Source organism: Cariama cristata, unplaced genomic scaffold (assembly GCF_000690535.1).
Source record: "Cariama cristata isolate BGI_N322 unplaced genomic scaffold, ASM69053v1 scaffold3332, whole genome shotgun sequence".
Taxonomy (NCBI): Eukaryota; Metazoa; Chordata; class Aves; order Cariamiformes; family Cariamidae; genus Cariama; species Cariama cristata.
The window spans coordinates 31,746-52,873 of NW_009601931.1; the positions used below are offsets into that span (position 1 = coordinate 31,746).

At 34.9% G+C, this 21,128-nt stretch overlaps 1 protein-coding gene across 1 annotated transcript in view; it reads right to left on the reverse strand.

Annotated features, from left to right (window-relative positions):
- Window positions 1-15,584, reverse strand: part of PRR16 (proline rich 16) — a 19,980-nt gene extending 4,396 nt beyond the window's left edge. The window contains exon 1 of the mRNA XM_009710625.1: window positions 15,528-15,584. Coding sequence (XP_009708927.1) covers window positions 15,528-15,584 — 57 coding nt within the window. The remainder of the gene's footprint in view (window positions 1-15,527) is intronic.
- Between the last annotated feature and the right edge of the window lie 5,544 nt (window positions 15,585-21,128).

Genomic DNA, 21,128 nt, shown 5'->3' on the forward strand with positions numbered 1-21,128 from the left:
GAGGCTTCAAGCTCTGTAGATTTGCTGTCACACTCCTGAATGAACCAGGACATTGGCTTATTCCTGTCTCCTTTCTAGGTTCTTATTGGACAACAATATTAGGTTCCTAGCAGGGATGGAGTTGGATTTCTCTAGCTGATCCCAAGAAAGTAATCAAAGTCTGTTAATACATACACTACAGACCCAAAATATTTTATCCTGAAATCTAAATCATTCAACAAGTCAAATCTCTGCTTATAGCATTACCTGAGCCATACAGCATAGAAGTTGAAGAAAACAAGGTGAATCAGTGAATGAATGTTGTAAATGTCATTCCTGAGAGTGAAACAATACTGTAAAGAAAGATAGGAAAGAGAAAGCACATCTCACAAGCAGCTGACAAAGTATTTGCATTAATGGCTAAAGTTCTAGAAGCATTCCTGAGAAAGACTGCATGCAGAAGTTTATACACATAGCTTTTAAATTTATACAATATGTAGGATCTATAGTAACATTACATGAGATTTTATTCCCACTTCACTAACATTAAACATGAATATGATTTGTGTGATATTTGTAAGATAGAACCATAAGCTAAACTGAGACTAAAGATCGCTATTTGGAGGCACCTTTCCTCCCTGTTGTCTCTCTCTGGCAGGGCACAGCATGTTAAACTGTTAGAGAAAATTTAAAGCTTCTTGTTGTAGACAGAGGTAAGATTAAGTTATGTACTACTGAAAAAACTCCTTACCAATGTGCATTTAGACTCAGAAATTCTGTGTTGCAGCCACCAGTGTATGGAGAATGAATTCATATTATCAAAGTAAGGAGGTCAAAAGGACATAAATACTACCCACCCTCAATAAAAAAGAAAAAAAATTGGAAAAACAAAGGAAGACATTGAAGTTGCAAACAATTTGCGATGCAAAGATATCCTACAATTAACCCCATCCCTCAATATTATCAAATGCTTATATTAAATTGCTTAAAAATATAGAGCTAGCATAAAGTATTGTTTTTCCACTGACGTCAAACTGCAGTCCCTGTTTAAAGTAACTCAGTATCTTGTCCAAGAAAACATCTTGTGATTATCAAAAGCAGCCTATGTGGGCCTCATATTTCTGTTGTTTGCGTTGTACTTCTAAGATTTGTCTGATTTTTAGGTCCTCTGCTAAGGCACTTTTGTGGTGAATATCCTAACTGAATTAGACCAATACTCAAAACTCTGTGTTTCTTACTGGATGCCAGGATCTTGTTATAAGAATCTAACTTGCCAATAATATGACTAAAACATGACACAGAAAGTAACAGTTTCTTTTACTTTTTATTGGTACTCTTATGCTGCTCTGAAAAAAGTATCTACAATTAGTCATGTTTTTTGCAGTGCTTTGCTTTGTGTGATTATGCAATACACATCCACAAATGTGTATGTAATCTATTGAGAGTTTTATTATGTCCTTACAACAAATGTTTTACCATGTTTGTTTTCCCTCCTGTTTAAAGGCAGCAGGAAACAAGGCAGTAAGGTACTGATATTTAATGAACATATAAAACAGTAGCTGCACTCTATCCACCACAGGCAATTGTGCTTTTTTTTCAACCCTTGAATAAAGAAGCAAATAGCTTTTCAGAAAGAAACGTAACATACTCTTGAAGTTTCATAAACTTTTCTGTTCATAGAACTTCAAAATCATATTTTTTTCCTAAGTCCAGCCATTTTCACTGTTTCGTATGTTCACATGGATCTATGAGTAAGATTTATTTTTTAAAATCACTTGCTTCTGTACAGGCTAGCACCTCTCAAAAAAGCTGCATAAGAAAAATGGAAATGGTATTTAGCTGTGATATTACTTTTGAGATGGAACAGTTATAATCCATATGTTACTGTTTAGTACTATACCACACCAGTGTGCATCTATGAGATTTGATTTAACTGTTTGCTGCAAGTTTTCCAGAAAATTAATAGTCACAGACAGATGCTGATCTTGGTTTTAAATCAATCGAAATCAAGTCAGGTTGCAAGACTAGCACAACTTTTCCTTTCTTACTTTGAACTAAAAAGATTACTGGGAAAACGAACAAAATTAGGTGGTATTCTTTAGTTACAAATAAGTGCAATCAATATGTCTTAATTGCATTATTTTTGAAGCAATTCCAAAACTTGCACTGGACGTGCAAAAATTAACTATGTGATAAGCCAGAAGAAGAAACATGTAATTAAAAATAAAATAGCAATCAGCTCCATCACAAAGAGGTTACTTTTGCCTTTAAGTAAGGAACTGGCAAACATGCTATGTCAGTAGCTCTGATATCTTATGATTGCATCTTTAACCCTACAAGAAATTGTTAACTTCCTATAATTACTAAAGGAATCTTTAAGACAAGCTGTCAAACTATTTACCTTCCTGTCATCTTAGCTCTTTATTTCCTGTAGAGTTACTAGCCCTTTGTTGAAAAAAATGAGCATTCAGTATAACTAAGGACACAAATGAAGGATTTTCCCCATCAGGTTTTTGCCTGTAAATCCTGAAGCACCGCAGAGATAACCACAAATGAAAGGGAGTCCCTATTAACAGTGAGAGAGCCAGTATTTCCCTCTACAGTTTAAGCTGGATAACATCAGAATAAGACAGTGTTCTCAGCTGCTTGTATTCCAGCTTCAGTCATCCATGGTCATATCTTTTGCATTTCCCACAGCTAACTTCTCTATAAACTTACACCCATCCCCAGTGAATACACAGCTTCCAGGTCAAGGAGAAATGGAATCAAATTTAAACTAGAAACATGTTTATAAAGTTGCATAAACCAAAAAATTGCGAAAAGAAACCAAAAGAAGAGCTGTACTAGGAGAGATAAGTAGTCTATTCAGTACAATATTGTGAAAAATGACAAAAAGCAGGCTCCCAGGCAAGAACACAAGAATAGAAAAGTCACACACAGATATTTCTGTAGAATCTTACCCTAGTCTCGAACAATTTCTAACTCAAGGACTTCTTAACAAATTTTTCATTAAGTAGATGTTGACATATCTACCATGAATATGTCTATTTCTGCTTGAACCGTATATGCTTTTAGCATCTGTAATGTCCTACAGTTTCCCACTTCCATTATATGGATATACCACCTACTCCTCTTTCTGCTTGAGAAAAAACAGAGGCTTTTATGAACAAGTGCTTCATGGACCTGCATAACACTTAAGCTCTAGCTGTTTTATACAACCACAGCTATGGAGGCCCTCTCAGTCTTGACTTTTTTTTTTTTTTTTTTTTTTTTTTTTTTTTTTTTTTAAATCAAATACATGATAAATGTCTGTACTACAAAGAGTAATAACCTTATACAAGGAAACAAAGACTCAAATAGCTGGCTACACCCAGCATTGCTTCTGCCACCATTAGTACGTTATAATAAAAGTTTTACAGTATATCCAGCAGCATCTTTGTATCTGAAGTTGTATCAATAAATAATCGTGTCTGTTTATACTAAGATATTCTAGTACAGCACTAGGGATGAATCCAATATTTGAATTAATACACACTTCCAGGCAGATTCAAAGTTCAGCTTTCAGGAGACGACTCTTACAGCAGCATCTCAGACAGCTCAGTCACCCACCCTGCAGCACCAGCAAAGGACAATGGTAGTGTTAGATCTGTCAGTGTCAAGGTATCTAAAAGATCAACATCATCCTGAGCAAATTTACACACATCCCAAACCACTAAGTAACAGAAAAAAACCCACATGCAGTTATTGTTGCCACCAGAAAGTTTTTGCTAAAGGATACATTAGTAACATCAGCAAACTAGCATTACCCTTTGGAGTGCATTATAGAGTCATTGATTCAACCTCACCCTTTGTGCATAAATTCAGAAATACATAATTTTCAATGGCAGGCTTTACTAAACTGTACTCTGACATCTGGAAGTAGACTGAACACCAGCTTAGGCTGGATGTAAACATGTAAATGGACATTTAAGAATATGCTGGAATCTTGGGAAATCTAACAACGCCATGAATGCTCAGTATCAGCATTCTGACTCAGCATTTCAGGGAAAGCAAACTGGGAAGCCCATGTTCAAAATCATAAAAGAAAAAGGTTTCTTTTCCATGAAGGAATAAAAAAAGAAATAGAAAAGGTAGTAAGCTGCTTTCTGTGTTCCCCTTTAAGAACTTAACATAACTATGGTAATTCCTCTGTGTCCCCTTTTGGATGAGGTCTGCTAGGGATACTGTTTGGAAGATCAGAGAAAGAGACAAAGGTAGGTATGTGGCAGGTATTCATAACATGAAGAATAGTACAATTACAGTTCCTGTCACACACAAAAGAACCCTGATAAAATTATAATAAACAAACACAAACCCTGAGAAAATAAAGTGAAACAACCAACCAAACAAACAAAAGAAAAAAAATTCCTTTCTAGGAAAGTGTGTTCAAATAATATTTGTAACAAAAAAAATAGCTGTTCTAGAATATTAATTGAAATAAGTCAGCATTCCTTATGAATGAAAACAGAATTTCACACTTGCAGTGAGGTCCTCACATCATCTCATATTAGGCAATATAGGAAAGTAATTAATTTTACAAAAGTAAAGAGGGTTAAATCTCTTTTTATGTCACATTTAGAGACAGAGAGACACACTTGTCTTAACCCTGATAAGGGAGCGCAATGATTTCACATGTAGCTCATCACCCAGGCTGAAAGAAAAACTGCAACTCAAACTCAACACTAAAAAAAAAGTCTCACTCTGAGTTATCAGTCATGTCTTTCCTTTGCTCCCCTTTCTTGCCCATGATACAGTCACCAAAATTGTGTAGACATAGCAAATCAACCCACATATTTGAAACAACAAGTACAATGCATATCTCTATGGACAGCAGTATCAACTAAGAGTTGTTCAAGAAGAGATTCCAAGAGCAGCAAGCAAATCTGGCACAGCTTGTTCTGAACATTGACAAAGACTCACAACTAGAAAGAAGGACTTGGAGAAATGAATGAGGACTACATAATAAAATGTGAAGAAAGTTTAATTTCATATGACTCACAAAGAAAACTGCAACTTAATGGGAAATCAGTTATTTTCCCTTTATTGTTATACTGAAGTTAATTATACTTTTTTTTTTTTTTCTTTGTACTCTTCGAGTTTAGGTTTGTCAGTGTAGATACAGCCTGTGTGACTATTTAAGCTCATGAAACTAATGGAAAAATGCTTATTTTCTTTTTGGGGACACTGAAATCTAGTCTTCATCATATTTCTGAAAACGCCTAATGTAACACTATAATAAGGAGCATGTACAACTACTTTATTATTTGGTTTTTGTACATTTTCTCCTAAACTTGTGGAATTGTAGATTACATTTTTGGAAACACAAAGACTGCAGACCTCTATTTTTATGCTATTGGGTAAGAAAAGAAAAAAACTGAAAAGGATTAAGCTGGACATGGTTAACATGCATTTGATCAACTATTTCTACATACATAATTTTTTAATTAATTGGTACAAATCAGGAGATTTAAAACACAAATTGCTAATCAGCATTCAATTCTTAAATGCACATGTAAATACAAGTAAAGCCTTCCCTGTAAACAACCTCAAGAGAATTAATGTGGAACCCTTGTCAACATGTTTGAGTAATACTCCCTGACAGCAGTCCTCTTTTGTTTAATACAAAGAGGCCAGAGAAAATATCAGAGCTGTGAGACTTTGGTGTCTCTTCTGAATCAAATGCATCTTTCTAAATCAACATTTAAGCTGCAGCTTACTACTGCTTTTCTCTCTCGAAAAAGGTAACAAAATTGAAAATGGCTGCATGTTGACAAAGCAATGGTTAGTCTGTGCATTCTCATTATTTCTAGTGTTTTCTGAATGAAAGTGTTGTAAAACAGCTGAAAATGCAGTGTCATAAAATGTTAGAGATTTTAGTCTCTACATAACAACCTTCAGTATAAACATCGGTTCATAATGACTACAAATACAGTGATTTGCCTAATCAGACATCGTACTAATTTAAATGAATGCTAAATATTTGTCTAAGCTCTCAACTATTAATATGAACAGTGTGTAGGATTTCCTTAAAGTATGTGCATCCCCAAACTATTAATGATCACCATGGAGACTGAAAGTTCCTTTGTTGGATTAGAAAAAAATGTCCCACTAATCACATAGTTTCCTAGATACACTCTTCAAATATATTGATAACAGCTATTGTGAAAAAAAAAAAAAAGCTCTAGTAACATTATAGCTCTGAAAAAGAATTTAAAATATTTAGCACACCCAAAAGAATTTTCTGAGAAGTTGGTAAACAATTCTATTGCGATCCTTTTGTGTTAACTCCAGTCTTAAGTACTGGGTATACTTGTCTGAGTTTAAATAAACCACCACACTGGGCAGACTATTAATCAGCATCCTTCTTTTTCCTCTGACAGTCTAAAAGAGAGTTTTTGTTCTAAAAACAAAAAGATGTTACCCAAGAACAGTCAATATATCTTTTTGGAGATCACATGTCGGGCTGGTGGATTTTTTGATTAAAAAGATTTTATTAGTGAAATACTACTCTTGAGTCTAGATGGCCTCCATATTTTACTATTTCAGGATCATTTCTGTTGCATCTCCAAAGCCATATTTAAACCCAAATGAAATGTGCAATGAATTTACATTAATCTGGAACTACTAATTCCAAGTCTGTTGGACACTTATTAAAATACAGTTTCAACAGAGCTGAACAGAACTGGAGAATTTAGCTGAGTAGACACATTTCTAACCAGTCTTTTTTGCTTCAAAACGTGACTCAAAATTGCACAATCCATTAAGTTTCATTCTAATTAAAAGTTTGAACAAATCCAATGTTCAAAGCAAATTTTAGATGAAGTGACTGCATTGTCTGATTTTTATAATGAAAAAATACTAAAGCAATAGGCTTTTTTTCTTCACATATACCTGCAACGCTCTTTCTTTTGATATGGTTTGAGTGGAAGAAAGATCTTCTGTTTATGCAATAGGTTGAACTATCTGCCTGGATAAAAATAATGTTATTGATAATGATGATTATTATTACAAAGTCGTATAACTCCTTCAGTAGAGATGTCTTAAAATGGGTAAGCTGCCTTCTCTCTCTTGCTCTCCTGGTGAGCTGCTGGCAACATACAGAAGTAAGTGTGCTGTAGACATTGTTCCAAGAATGAGAGAAGAAAAAAAGATATTGTAATATTGACCCTACTGAAGGCTTCTTGGGTCTCAATTCAACTTTTTCCATCTGGATGTACTGAGGAGATAATACAACAGGAGATATCACATGGTGAGGTTACATCACTAATAAACAGTAGTAATGAACCAGCCAAACCCTGCCACTAGAGAAAGTAATTGCTATGAACCATGTAGTTTGAAATGAATACTTAGTTGCCTTTTAATTATTAGTTGCTCCAAGTTAGATGACTTCTGCACACTGCATCACAACATACTTAAGGAATTTAATTAAAAGTCACAGAATATTCTACCTTAATATTTATAGGTAATATTTTTTTCAGATTGCTTTAAATAAAATGCAACATGTGCACAAAGGAAACATAAAAATAAGGAGTTTTATTTCATCTTTGGTTATATATACATTATACATGTCAAAATGCTATAAAGGTTTATTGAGTTTCAGTTCTCCACAGCTTTGGCCTGAATGACATTTTTGATTCAATATGCTAAGTATGTGAAGAAAGCTAGTAACAATATAATCTAGTCAAAACTTCTGTTCCCTTAGGCAGATATCTAAATCTGATCCCTTCAAGTCATTATTACAGTTTATATGTATTTCAAACAGTGAATAAGAGCAAACTGTAGCAAAGGATTTTTTCTATATAAACAATATAATTAAATGATTTAGCAATAATTACAATATTCACATTAGCATAATATGAACATTGCCAAGACAGCTGTTCAAAAAAAATTGAAGTAAATAATGTAATCTAATGTTACATGTTTACATATATGGTTGCTTACTTTATAGTTAAAGCTGAATTTAATCAAGACCACTTATTTCAGAGCCTGAAGAAATCTTTCTATCTGTCTTCCAATCAAAAAAACCCCAACCAAATACCATAAATCAAGGATGCTTGGGGAGCAAAGGTGAAGGAGAGTTTATGGCTGATAATGAGGTACACACTCTATTTACTGAGTCTTAAAAATGCTTATCTAACATCTTTAAGATATCTTTAAGATTTAGGAAGTCTTCTGTTTTCAAATGTAGTATTTGTACTATGAGTCGCCCCAACAGAAAGAAATCAGGAAATCTGTAGCTCAGATATTTCCAGCACTTTTGAAGGAGGTAATTGTTTCAGTGTGTGCCAAAACACAAGACCATCAATGTTTTTTCAAGCAATAATGAACAAATTTTTGTCCTTATAAGACCTTATCTCATGTTTTTGGCATGATTACCTGCTGTTTCAATTCTATTTCTGGTTACACATCAGGTAGGTTACAATGTAAGAAAACGAAGTTTTTCTTTGCTTTTGCACAACCTGCAAAGAAGCTGGGCCTGTTATGCCTATAATGTACTTACACTCCCAGCACTACTAAACTATCAAAAAGAGAATTTGGCCATCTCACATGGCACATGGTGTTGTACTGAGTACCACGACACTGTATTTTTACCACTTGTGGTCCAGGCCCTCTCCTGTGTATTCAGTTCAGCTGCTTCTGCATCTGTGGCATAGGATTCCCTTTGGTGTTGTTGCTTTTGCTATTTCTAATGCAAGGGAGAGGCATGACTTAAGCGAAGTATTACTTAAAGTCTGAAGGTGAAATTCTAGAGGTCTGTTTCCCTCAGTAAATCAATAGTTGCATTACAGCAGGAAACTACGGTAGTAGACTACATTGACGCAAAGAGTAGAAAACCATTTCCAAATACATTTGCAAAATACAGTGGTTTGCAGGGTCGGGGAGCACCTGCCTTGGTCGTGCAAGGTAGCAAACTGCAGTCAAGATTTAGCACAGGTACTGCAAATTTCCAACCACAGATAAAGTCAAAATGATTCACTACTTGAAATGAATTGTTGATACTTAGCCTTTCAAGTTTTATTCTGGTTTTTGGCTTTCCTACAGAAGATTTTCAGCTGAGTTAGCATGTTGATAAAAAACCTATAGAATATTTATTTTAACGTTATATATATAAAAAATTATTTCTATAGTGACAATGACAATACAAGGAAAATCTGATCCAAACCTCATGGAGAGAAGAGAAAACAAAACAGTTTTCTAAGTTTGCTGGACCTTCCTTTCACATTGTTTTCTGAAATTTACAGGACATGAATGCTTTTTCCCCTCTCTCTCTCATTTTTAAAAAATATGTAATGTGCAAGCAGCATAACCTCTGCTCAGGTTAATTATGCAGTCTCTCAAGTACTAAATCATTTCTTTGATTGCCACCCACATTACCAATCCACTTTGAAGAGTACTCACATCCAGTCCTTATAATTCCCAATCCCTTTCTGATAATTGCAGTACTTGTGGTAGCAGGCATGAAATGTTTTGTACCTATTCTTTTGAAGTGGTCCTTAAAGAGCGGAATTTTTCCAGTGCCGCTGGCAGGATGCACAGAGAAGCACTAGGAAGACAGATCAAGTGCCTGCTTCTGCTGCTATCCTATGGAGGTCATCTTGGTTTGCTCTGTTTGAAATAAAAATGCAGTCCTACTATTCAACAGAACATGGTGGGCAAGAACTAAAGATGTTACGTACAACAAACCTTTGGTATATGCATTGACATTTTACCATCAATCTCATCTGCTATTACTGTATACAACATAATCAGATAGCACTGAATAAATAATAATTTTGTTTTCTGGGCTATTAGTGAAAAGAAAATTATATAGGTAAGCTTTATAGCTATAATTCATATTTTAATACTGAGACCTACAATTTTAGAGCCAGGATTTGCCCTTTTAACCAAGTAAATATAACCTACAAATGTAGATACTTAAGGTTCAGATCCGTAAAATAGACCTATATACTAAGGTAAAGAGTATATACATCTAATGCAATAAAGTGCTCCAAACTCTGTGAAAAATATCTGTATTTGAAAAATAAAGCAATCCTGAAATGCCTAAGGAACAAGAAAGTACTGCAAATTATTCTAAAGTTTTAAATGATGATTATTGAAAATACTATGGACTTCCATTTAGTTTTTTGAAAAGCATAAGAGAGGTTACCAGTTTTAGTCAAAACAATTATATTTATTTAATTTGAAAGTGTAAGATCTGACACATTAGGGAGATCAAAAAGAGAGAACTCCCTATTCACAGCTATGTAGGTTGTATCTTCCTGGTAGGAGTTAAGATGTTTTTGTAGGGCAGATATAACACATTAAAAATGAGAATTCAGGGATAGGAAAATTTAATATTAAATAACATTTAAATTTAATTTAAATTATCTTTTAGAGACTTAATTTTTGACATTTAAGTTATTACTAGTTAATACTTCATTGGTAAGACATTAGTAGTATGCACTAAATATTGCTATTTAATATCCGTGCCTGATTTAATCATTTATTTCTGTGCACCGTCATTGTAACACACTCGAACTGCCTTCTTGACAGAAAGTACTAGAGAAAATGTCAGAAGATAAAAAAACACAACTTGAATGTACAAGCAAGGATCATAGTTATTTCTACTACCCTTAACATCAGAACTGTTAAGACAAAAGTGGCTTGCAAAACATCACAAACATTGCTAAGCATTTTAAGTTTTCACCAGCTCTTCTCTCTTCTTTTTGATGTATTATTATGTAAGTATTATTAAATTAATATGTGTAATATTATACAAATATTTTACACCTGTTATCAAATATTTATAATATATCCAGTTAACCTAGTGATCACTGTATTTTTTTTGTTCTTTTCACTAGGTTAGTAACATACAAGGGTTGAATTACATTTTTAGCCTAACAGTTATGATAGTGGCCTTTTTGCATTGATAAAACCATTAAAAAAATATGTCCACTGATGATTCCTCTCCCCATGATTACAGCAGGTAGTTTTGTTGCTCTTGATTTTACCTCCTTAAGTACTTTTAAGGTCAAAAATTTCCCCCTTCTCCAGAACAAGAAGTATAAAAACAACATAATGATATTGCAAAAAAGCAATGCCATTAAGTCATTGAACACACTGCTATCCAATCACAGGTACTGCAGCAGAAGAAATAATTTGCAACATATTTTTCAACTGTTTTTTTGTTTGTGACAGAACAATAAAATCACAATTACTCTGAATGTAGTTGTTATCTATTCAAATAATATGTAATCTACAGATTATCTTAAAAGAGATCACAGCGAATAGACAAATGCCTAGTGGTTTCTAATTCCTGGCTCTGCTATTGACATTACTATTGTGTTAACTCCAGAAAAGAGCTGCATCTTTATGTGATGCCATTTTTCTCCTTAGTCTTTATCTCTCGTCTGTTTACATGTATACTCTGGAACAAGAGTTACATTTCTCTTGCGCACAACCCTTCCTGCAAAGTATGTGCTACTTGTTGCTATTATTCTTCAACACTTTCAGAGCAGAACATTGATGGCTAATCTTGTTGGTTAATTTTGTTGGCTAACAGGTTCTCTCTGCAGCAGGATAAATGAAACACTTATAGTCAAGTTTCAAGTGTAGATGTTCCAAAATTCAAAGATGACTTTCATTAACATTTCCTTGCAACGTATGCACTACAACATTTATTGAAAAAAAAACACTCAAAATTCACTTTGTCTAACTACATATAGTGGAAACTGTGTTTTAGATATCAGGTATTGTAAGTACTTGTGGAAATGACATATTTTCAAGACAGTATATAACGTATTTGGCTATATAACACTAAATGTCCCTGTGGCAATTCTGAACAGGTCAAACCATCCCTGACGAATAAGCCATGTTCTCACAGACACCGATCAGTACACTCATAGCACCATTTGGGATCTTAGATCTTGCTCCCATTCAAATACTACTAATATTGGCCTAATTTCTCAAGAAGTGATTTAAAACACTTGCCCCAGAACCCAAATTTCAAAGAGAAAGCAATACCACTTTTTTTTTTTTTTTTTTTTTTTAAGAAATCCAAAGTAAATGTACTCATTAAATGAAATATTAAATACTCTCATGCATGAGTTAAGAGTTGAAGTTCACACAGGAACAGAGACTATAAAACCTGTTACAAAAGATAGATATAGGGTGAGAAGAAGCTACATGAAGTAACAGTAAAGCATCAGAGTAACTTGTCTTAGCAGTTGAGCCATGTTATCTTTGGTATTGAAAGATAAAACTTTCTGATCAGCTTTCAGAAGAATTTCCTGCTTCAGCTTTCATAGGATTGCCAATCTCAAAATCACCGTGCTTTATGGGAAAAGGACAGCAAAGTATCAGATTGCAGAAGTCCCCATAACCTCACTTGTCATATTTTCTATTGATCTCCTAGTCTACTTCTGCTTCATCACCGTCTGGCTTGGTGTTCCAAGTTTCCATGCAGTACAAGCAAGTTACACAGCAACTTAATAAAGGGATACACAATTTGTGTCAATATCACTCAGACTTTCTGAAGCTATCATGTCCCTATACCCACTTCATTGTCCATTTGCAAAGTTACCTAAATTATACATTATGAATTCTTTGGCCCTGTTTGTTCATAGATTTCAGAAAACTGAACCTCTCTGGTATTCATAACTGTTAATAATCTAGGAGTAATAAAAACAGAAGTATGTCTTGACATAATATTGTTTGCAAATTCTCCATCAGGCTTTTCCAGTCAACACAATCTCACCCATCTGAGCATGCACAGCTCTTCTCAGATATCATTCAGTTTCTGGCACTGAGTTCCAAGATGCACTGAGACCCATGCACTCATTGATTACACAGCATACAGATGATGCAGCTTTAACTTGATCAGCTGCTTTTAAGCCATTATAGAAGATACTACTTTTTCTCCATAAAAGACTATCAGAATTTATAGTAAGCATCTTTCCCAATGAATAAAAATAAACAGCAGTACAAAGTCTCAGTGACTAGCAGAAATAATGATGTGCTGCACAAGCATGCATTCATTTCAAAGTGGATATTACATCAACTATTATAAAAAAATACACATAAGTTGCATCCATATATACAAACAGTCACCGCAGAAAGGTAATGAAGCAAATGAAGCATAAAAACGGCTCAGCTTATTCATAAGTTTGTGTTGTGTGGGCTGCCTTATGCACAGGTATATAAAGAATTCAAAATTTCTAGCACCTTTGACATACAAAAATATAAAACCCAAACCCAGTATAGTTTAATGTGCCATAAAAGAAAAATGTTGGAGTGCTACTTCTAAAATGAGAAAAAACAATCCTGTTTGTATTGAAAATAGGTGTAAAAAAAGCAATTGAAAACTAGGCACCAAAAAGCATTATGTACGGGATTTTTCAATTAGACCTTTAAGTAGACCAGTTTCACTATGAAAACTTTAAAAAATTAACCTTATATCTTCGAGATGGAAGTCATTGAAAAAAAAAAAAAAAGATGGAGAATGTCTTACTGATAGACTCACTACTTCAGGGACATTTAATAACATGACACTAATGTATGCACCAGTCTGAGACTGAAAAAGGACAGCCTGCAGATCTAGCTAGGCATGGTAGCATCAAATAAGCAGTGACTATAAGACAGAGTTGTTAGTGGTGGTTTTTGTTTGTTTGTTTGGTTGGGTTTTTTTAATAATAAAAGTGATTGAGGTAAGTGGTAAAGATGTTCCTCTCTCGTGAGGCAGTCTATATTCAGGTCTTTCAGAAGCTTAGCAAGGATAAAGCACAGTTATGTTCAGACTATCTAGTTGCAGTTTATAGTCTTCCCAGAATTGTTAGGACAAATGGAGTTAATAGGCAGAATAGAGTCCTGACAGCTAAAAGACTGAATCTTTTAAGCATTGCAACTGTAGTATTATTTCTGCAAAAAAGTACACCCACATTACAGATACTGAAATAAGGACTTAGTTCCCTTCTTAGTTAAATTAATGTGTTTTTATTCACTGACATCAGATTCTGATTCCACAGATAAAACTAAGTTTCCCACAACCAAAAAATATAATCTGAAGTAGTGGCACTGTTATCTAAAAAAAGAGAAAGGGAATAAGGAAAACATCATGATGATATAAAGTAGGCAATAACAAGGGGAATCCATGAGCCAAGATGTGGAGATACACAACATGCTCATTCATGCTGACAGTTTTTACTGATGGAGCAGAGCATAAGAATCTATTTTTTTCTCACTGGGATGTAGGAGGGTGAATCCTAACTGGAAAAAAACCCAATAATACAGTTCCTCCCATTGCTGCTAACAGCAATAAAGTTACCTTTAATCCTTCTCTCCAAGGGCAGAGTTTAGATAAGAGAATTCATGAACATGTAAATAAATAAATCCAGGATGTGGAAATTAATCTTCTGAAGAACATATGTTTAAGGCAGGCTGTAACTATTAGTTCTATTCATAATAAACCAGGAGAGTTTACTAAAACTATATATTAGACTTTAATTTAAAAAAATCTTCAGCTTAGCTAGACACGTAAGTGCATCTCACTCTCAGACTAATGTGTTTACTTAAACAAGAAGCAAGCAGTAATATCTTTATAAGACCAGCTGATAGCTGGAACAAAGCACTCTGTCTTTCAAACACACAGGATCTTTACTAAGTAAGAAAAAAAAAAAAGAGAAAAAGGATTTCAGATTCCTCAAAGCTTAGTAATCATTAGTACTATGCCACTCTAAGAAGAAATATGCTGACTGTCCTAATACTGCTCTACGATTCAAAGCTACGCAAATCATGACCTTCAAAGGAGTGAGTGTATCAGTGAATGATAGACAATATTCTTGCTTTCCAATAGATAGTAAGAAGAATATGCAAGTAAGCATCTTTGCATGAAAGAGAAAAAAACGTACCTGCTTCTCTTGGATATCTGACACCTAGATACACTGAAATACGCAGAATGATTGAAGGGAGAAAACTGGTGTACAGTGATTACAGCCTTATGAAAGTAATGATAATACAAACCAATCAGTTAACAATATATCTATATAATCTCTTTCTCTCTTTTACCAGTACATTACCAACAAGATCATAGAAGGAATACTCTGAAGAGCAAAACTTTCACAAGACATTTTACTCTTTAAATATAACTCAATAAAAACACTCCTGAGGATTTTAGGAATCCATTACTGTTGGAAATGGAAAAAACTCTTCACAAACCTGAAAGTAAAGTGGCTGTGAAGCATATTGTGCAGCCTTCGCAGATCAAAAGCGTTACTTCACCTTATCCACTGCTCCTCTACCAGGACTACTTACATCTGTCAGGCAGCGCCATGACCTGTGCTACAGCCACGCCTCAGCACTCTCCCTGTGCTGCCCACCCCGTGGCCAATGGCACAGCACGAGGCATCATGTTTCAGACCAGTTGCATGCTATAAAGTTTTGCTGGCCTAACCACATTAGCTAGACCTTGAGGACAAGTCTCCCCCTCCCTGACGTCTTCTGCCAGGAAAGCCACGGATGAAGCAGTACTGTACCAGCGAAAGAGAGCTCTTGTTGCCTTGTGGCCTCTGCTGTGCAGGATGCACAGCCATGCTTGCGGAAAAGCCTCCTCCATTGGCCTGTGATGTGACTGCACTAGAAAAGTCTCCACTACCATCAAGACACCAGGCATAAAGAAGGCAGGAGATTTTACCGTAGCTTTGGATCAACTTCAGACATCAAGAAGTTATTTGCATGAACTGAAATGTAAGTAGGCAAAATCACCACTCTCCAGGGTTCATGCTGGATCAGTAATAGTAACATAATACTTCCAGACTTTTGTCCCCAACCCTGGAAGCCCCAGCTCTGGCAACCATCCTACGTTTTCCATTAGCTCTCCTGAGACACCTAGGAGGTGGAACTGATATCCTTTACCAACTGGTACCCTACTGAGCAACAACACTGCAGCTTCTCTGGCACCATTGGTTTATCAGGTTTGAGGGCAGAACAGTGAAAAGAGGTTTCTTTGTCCCTTACAACCCCATAGCTAGAGCCCAGGAGTTGTTCTGAGAGAGGATTCTGTGAACATGATTTTTACTAACTTCTGAATCTTCACTTGAAGAAAAGAATTTGGCTGCCTTGAATGACAGGGCAATTGTCCTATTTAAGGGCAAGAAAAACTCTAAAAATATGGTCAGTACTGAAAAATAGTAAGCCTTCTAATTTCTTTCTTTTGAACGCCCTAAAAATTACATTACATCAAAATATAGGTATATAGATTTGATGAATAGTCATCAAAGAATTTGAACAATTACAATTTATTGTGTTTAATGTACAAAGTAACTTTTCTTACTTTCCTGAACAGTAGATGTATTTCAATTCTCTTCATTTACTGGGTTCAAATTCAATATTGTTTCTGATTTCTCTTCATCAGATATAATTGTACTAAATACTATTTCTGAGAAGATACTAATTTTTTGACTGACTACATGAACTTCACAAAAAAACCTTCACAAAATTTCTCTTCTTGCTTCTAATTGCTTCTAAGTCTTCCTACTGCTGTACTGGAACAGGCTCCCCAGGGAGATAGTGGACTTCCCCTCCCTGGAGGTGTTTAAAAAACATTTAGACCTGGCACTTTGAGACATGGTTTAGCGGGCATGGTGGCGTTGGGTAGATGGCTGGACTTGATGATCTTTGAGGTCTCTTCCAACCATAACGATTCTATGATTCTATAACTTTGTTTTTTAAGCTTATACCAAGTTTCATGAGAATATGGTGTGTTGGGAGTGATACCATGTTACAGAAAGCAAGCTAGTGAATACATTTTAGAGACATTTTCTACAGATAGGAAAGATAGCTCTAGAAAGTTGGTCAGGCTATGTAAAAAGTTTTATATAACACATTACTTGGATTACTTTTATTCACCTTCAAAGAGTAACTGTCCATAAAGATGTCACAAAATTATGAAAGTTCACATACCAGTGAAAATATTTCTTTTGTTAGTGTAAGTGTTTGGCTGGGAACATTTCTTAGAGAATGAGAGAAAAATGACCAATAAAATATTGTACTTCCACTCTTAGAAATGGTGGCGTAGTTCTATATTGGAAAATATTATGATCTGCGTTTATTTCTCTGTAAAGCTTCTTCTGTATCAGAGAAGATTTACATGAAGAAGACTAAAGAGTACTTAGAACAGTGATTACTGTTTCCTTTGAGAAGAAGATATAGCTAAATACAAGTTAACTTCCTAATTCATTTCTTTCATCAAATGGCATTTGTGAGGTAACTGAAGATCAAAGTGATTATCCAAGCAGTTCACAGGAGCATCAGCGTCCTGGCACAAGGCTCAGAGCCTGTTTCACCAAAAAGGCCCTATGGTTGAGGAAGTGTTGGCTGGTTGTGCATCTCCAGGGATATGGTCAAATCCCGGGAATTTTAACTGCTTTCAAATTCAGCAAAAGTGGGAATAAGCCATTTAGAGTATTTTATCCTTACTGAATGCACTGCCCTGTCTCAAAAATATTAACCTGCACCATATTTCTCCCGTGTATGACAAATGCACTTTGTCTTAAAACAGACTTATTTTTCAATTTGTATGCATATTTTATATATATATATAATTTATGATGAACATTCACATAGACATGTCTATATATAAACACATCAAATATTCTGTTAATTTCGTGCAAGTACTTGCAAAGTAATAGTCTATAGAAGCATAAAATGCATATAACTATGCCAATTAACAAAGAATGAAACATAAGGAAAAATTTAGTTGGTGGTAGTTGTGGGGAATGCATGGTCTCCCAGAAATTATTTCATTAATGAATAATAAAATAAAAAAAAAAACTCTTTCGAGGATACACACACTTTTCAGAGTATAGTACACTTTTACTGTGCTCAATGAGGCAGCGTATTAAATAATTTGAGATGGTCTAAATTGTTTTTAGAAATTAATAGCTTCTGAAAAGTCTTTAAATTATTAAAGCACCAAAGGGATCTAAGAATCTCCTTACATAAAGCACCCCAAGTCTGATGCCCAGATCTCATCTGTAAGGACCCAGGCAGCTGGATGAGCCCAAGGAAAGAATCAGCAGATTTGGAGACTACAAGGTGGTGAAGGGAATATTGAAGTGGTTGGAGTAGCAGTTGTTCCGAGGAGGACACCCAGGCTTTCATGCACATGACCTGCACCATCTGCAGAGGTTCCCCAAGCATATGTCAAGGCAGACACCACCATAAACCTAAATAATCATCAGAAAACAGAAAATCGCATTGTGCCTTTCAAATTTTTACAGAAAGAGAGGGAGTGACGTGGGAGGAATGAAGTACTATGAAGAGACAAGAAGAATGTGGACAGTCTCAGCCTAGGAAACAGTAAAACAGGAATGGAAGTCCTCTGCTCTGGAGAAGAGTTAAAAAAATGAGAAAGTTTTCTGTGTTTCTCTATGTGCATCTCATCATACTGAAACCATTAAAAATGTATGCAGCGAGGTCAACTGAGGCGAATGCTTGCAAAAAACACAGCAGATTGGGGCATTTGAAAAATAAGCTTGACAAAGCATTAACAAGATCTTATGCAGTAAAATTTTATGCAGGAACATCACAAATGGTTTAGTAAGTCTGATTTCCATAGGCTGAGGTCAGAGTTCAGTGTTGATTATTATATGACTACTTTTATGGTAACAGCATAAATTACTGCAATTCCATGTTTAGATCAGCACACTGAATTCACAAACAAACATTTATTCATTTGTAAATACTTGTGATTATAAATGACCTATTTACTCATGAAAGTTTATGAAAAGAAAATTCAATGAGTTCACCTCTAGAAATACTGAGAATATCAGTACATAAATTTTCCTATAAACACTCATCTTGCAAACCCAGAATAAAATTTCTTTGTTGCTCAGAATCAATGATAGATGATTGCTGATGAGAGAGTCAACTCAGACCAATCTTTTGTTTACCCTTGGTGTTCCTTATTGCCACTTTCCAGCTAGAATGACAGGCTACAACACCAATTTGTTAGAAAATAGCTAAGATTTACACTAAGATGTACCTCCATGCAAAACTGTTTAGCATTGCATGGCAGGTCTTGCTTACAGAAATGTGCTAAGGGTGGAATCTTCCCTTACAACTTCTCTTACATTTTTTTCCTTCCTTTTTTTTCCTTTTTTTTTTTTTTTACCCCTAGGAACATTCAACAATGCCTAGAATCTTCCAAGAACGGGTAAAGAAAAAGATAACTAAAACTTCAACAGTTGTTATGTGATAAAAGGCACCATGCTGCTGCTATTTTTTCTTCAGTAAGATTTATAAATCACAATCAAAGGAACATCCCTCACCACTTTTTTTTTTTTTTTTTTTTTTTGAGAGGAATAAGCTCACTATTGCAGTAGCTATTTTCCAAATAAATTCTAACTATACATGTTACAGAGAACATTAAACTCCCTGAATGCTTCAGTATGACTGCACCAAGCTGAAATACACTTGTTTACCCCTTTTCTCCTTTCCTTTCTTTCCCTCCTCTGTCACTGAAGAGGAGATGTTAGAAATCCAGTAGGGAGGCTCCCAGCACAGGATGAGCAAATCCCCAAACTGAGTGAGCTAAGAATTCAGTTACTGGCAGCAGGAGGCCTGTGAACTGTATTTGGACTGATGAGCTCAGTTCTGGCCACTTATCTCAAAGATGACACAGTGGAAATAGAAAAGGTAGCTAGAAGGGCAACAAAGGCAATGAAATTTGCACAGAAAAAATAAAAACAAACCCTAAATAGACTATGATTCTTCAGCTGGGAAAAGTGACTGCTGAAGGAAGATATAATCAAACCATAAACTGCTATTCACCAACATCTTAGTATGAGTGACTAATTTTTTTCCTACTCCCCAGTACCAAGGTAAAGATTAGTCACTCACTCTCATAATGCAGAATATAAGCAGCATTTAAATGAAACTATCAAAATGCAATTTCAAGATACAGCATAACTGGAATTCTTGTCTTAAAATCAGTCATTCTTTTGTATTTCCTACACTCTTCGTCAGAAAATTCTTTAAGAAAGTTGAACTAGAACTTGATATTTTCAATATATTATATGTTCTCCTCCAGTAAATGGTTTTTAGGAAAAAAAAAAAAAAGACACATATAGTATTATGATTTAAGGAAACTGTTAGGTTTCCTTGTTCACTTTCAACCATGCACCATCTGCTGGCCCCTTCCTCCAAAAAGGAAGAACCATGAGTTACTGAATAAAGCTGGGTGTTTGGGATAATTAAGGACATATAATTAAGGACATATAAGCCAAAGCTTGATCTATGAACGGGAGGGTCACATTGTCCTCTTCTGTGAATAAATATAAAAACATGCAACAGGAGGGATTAACGAAACATGAGAGGGAACATAGCTGCACATACCTAGGATTAATTGCAGGTGAGTATCTTTTCCAGATTACATCTTTTTGGTATTTTCCACAGAAGGAAAATATAAACTGCATTGTCAAGAGATAAGATGATGTTAGGGCACTTACTGATTTAACTGATGTCTCCACCAGCCCCTATCAGCAGTTCTCCTTGAGCATATGCAGCCCAGAGACAGATGTGCACCAGGAAAAATGGAAAAACATGTTTGGCTATACATTTCAGGTGTTAAAATTGAAGAAACAAATGTATTTTCATGAAATTAAAAACTACCAACTGATATTCTACTTTTGTTCGGACATGATGAGATACAAGCAGCTTGTCACAATAAAGTTAGGTGCCATTTCAGTTCATCTGCAATATCAGCACATTCAGAAAAACATCTTATTGTAGAAATACTCAAACCCAATGTTGTTCAGATGCAAGAAGAGCACTACTTATAATACATTTATTTGCTTTATTTATTGCAACATTCACTCATGTAAATTAAGTCACATATTGAAAGAATACAATTATTCTGGGTTAACACAGAGGTGAACATATGCTTTTATTTTTCATGCACTTTTGATTGGCTGCCTTCAGAATAAGTGACTTCCTAGCACAAAACATACTACTTTTCTTGCTTTTTTTTTTTTTAATGGAAAGAATAAAATAGTGAAAGAAGTATTTTATTTAAAAATCAAGTGAGTCGCTAAATAGTGAATACCAAAATTTAAGATGCACATACTTCTGTACAT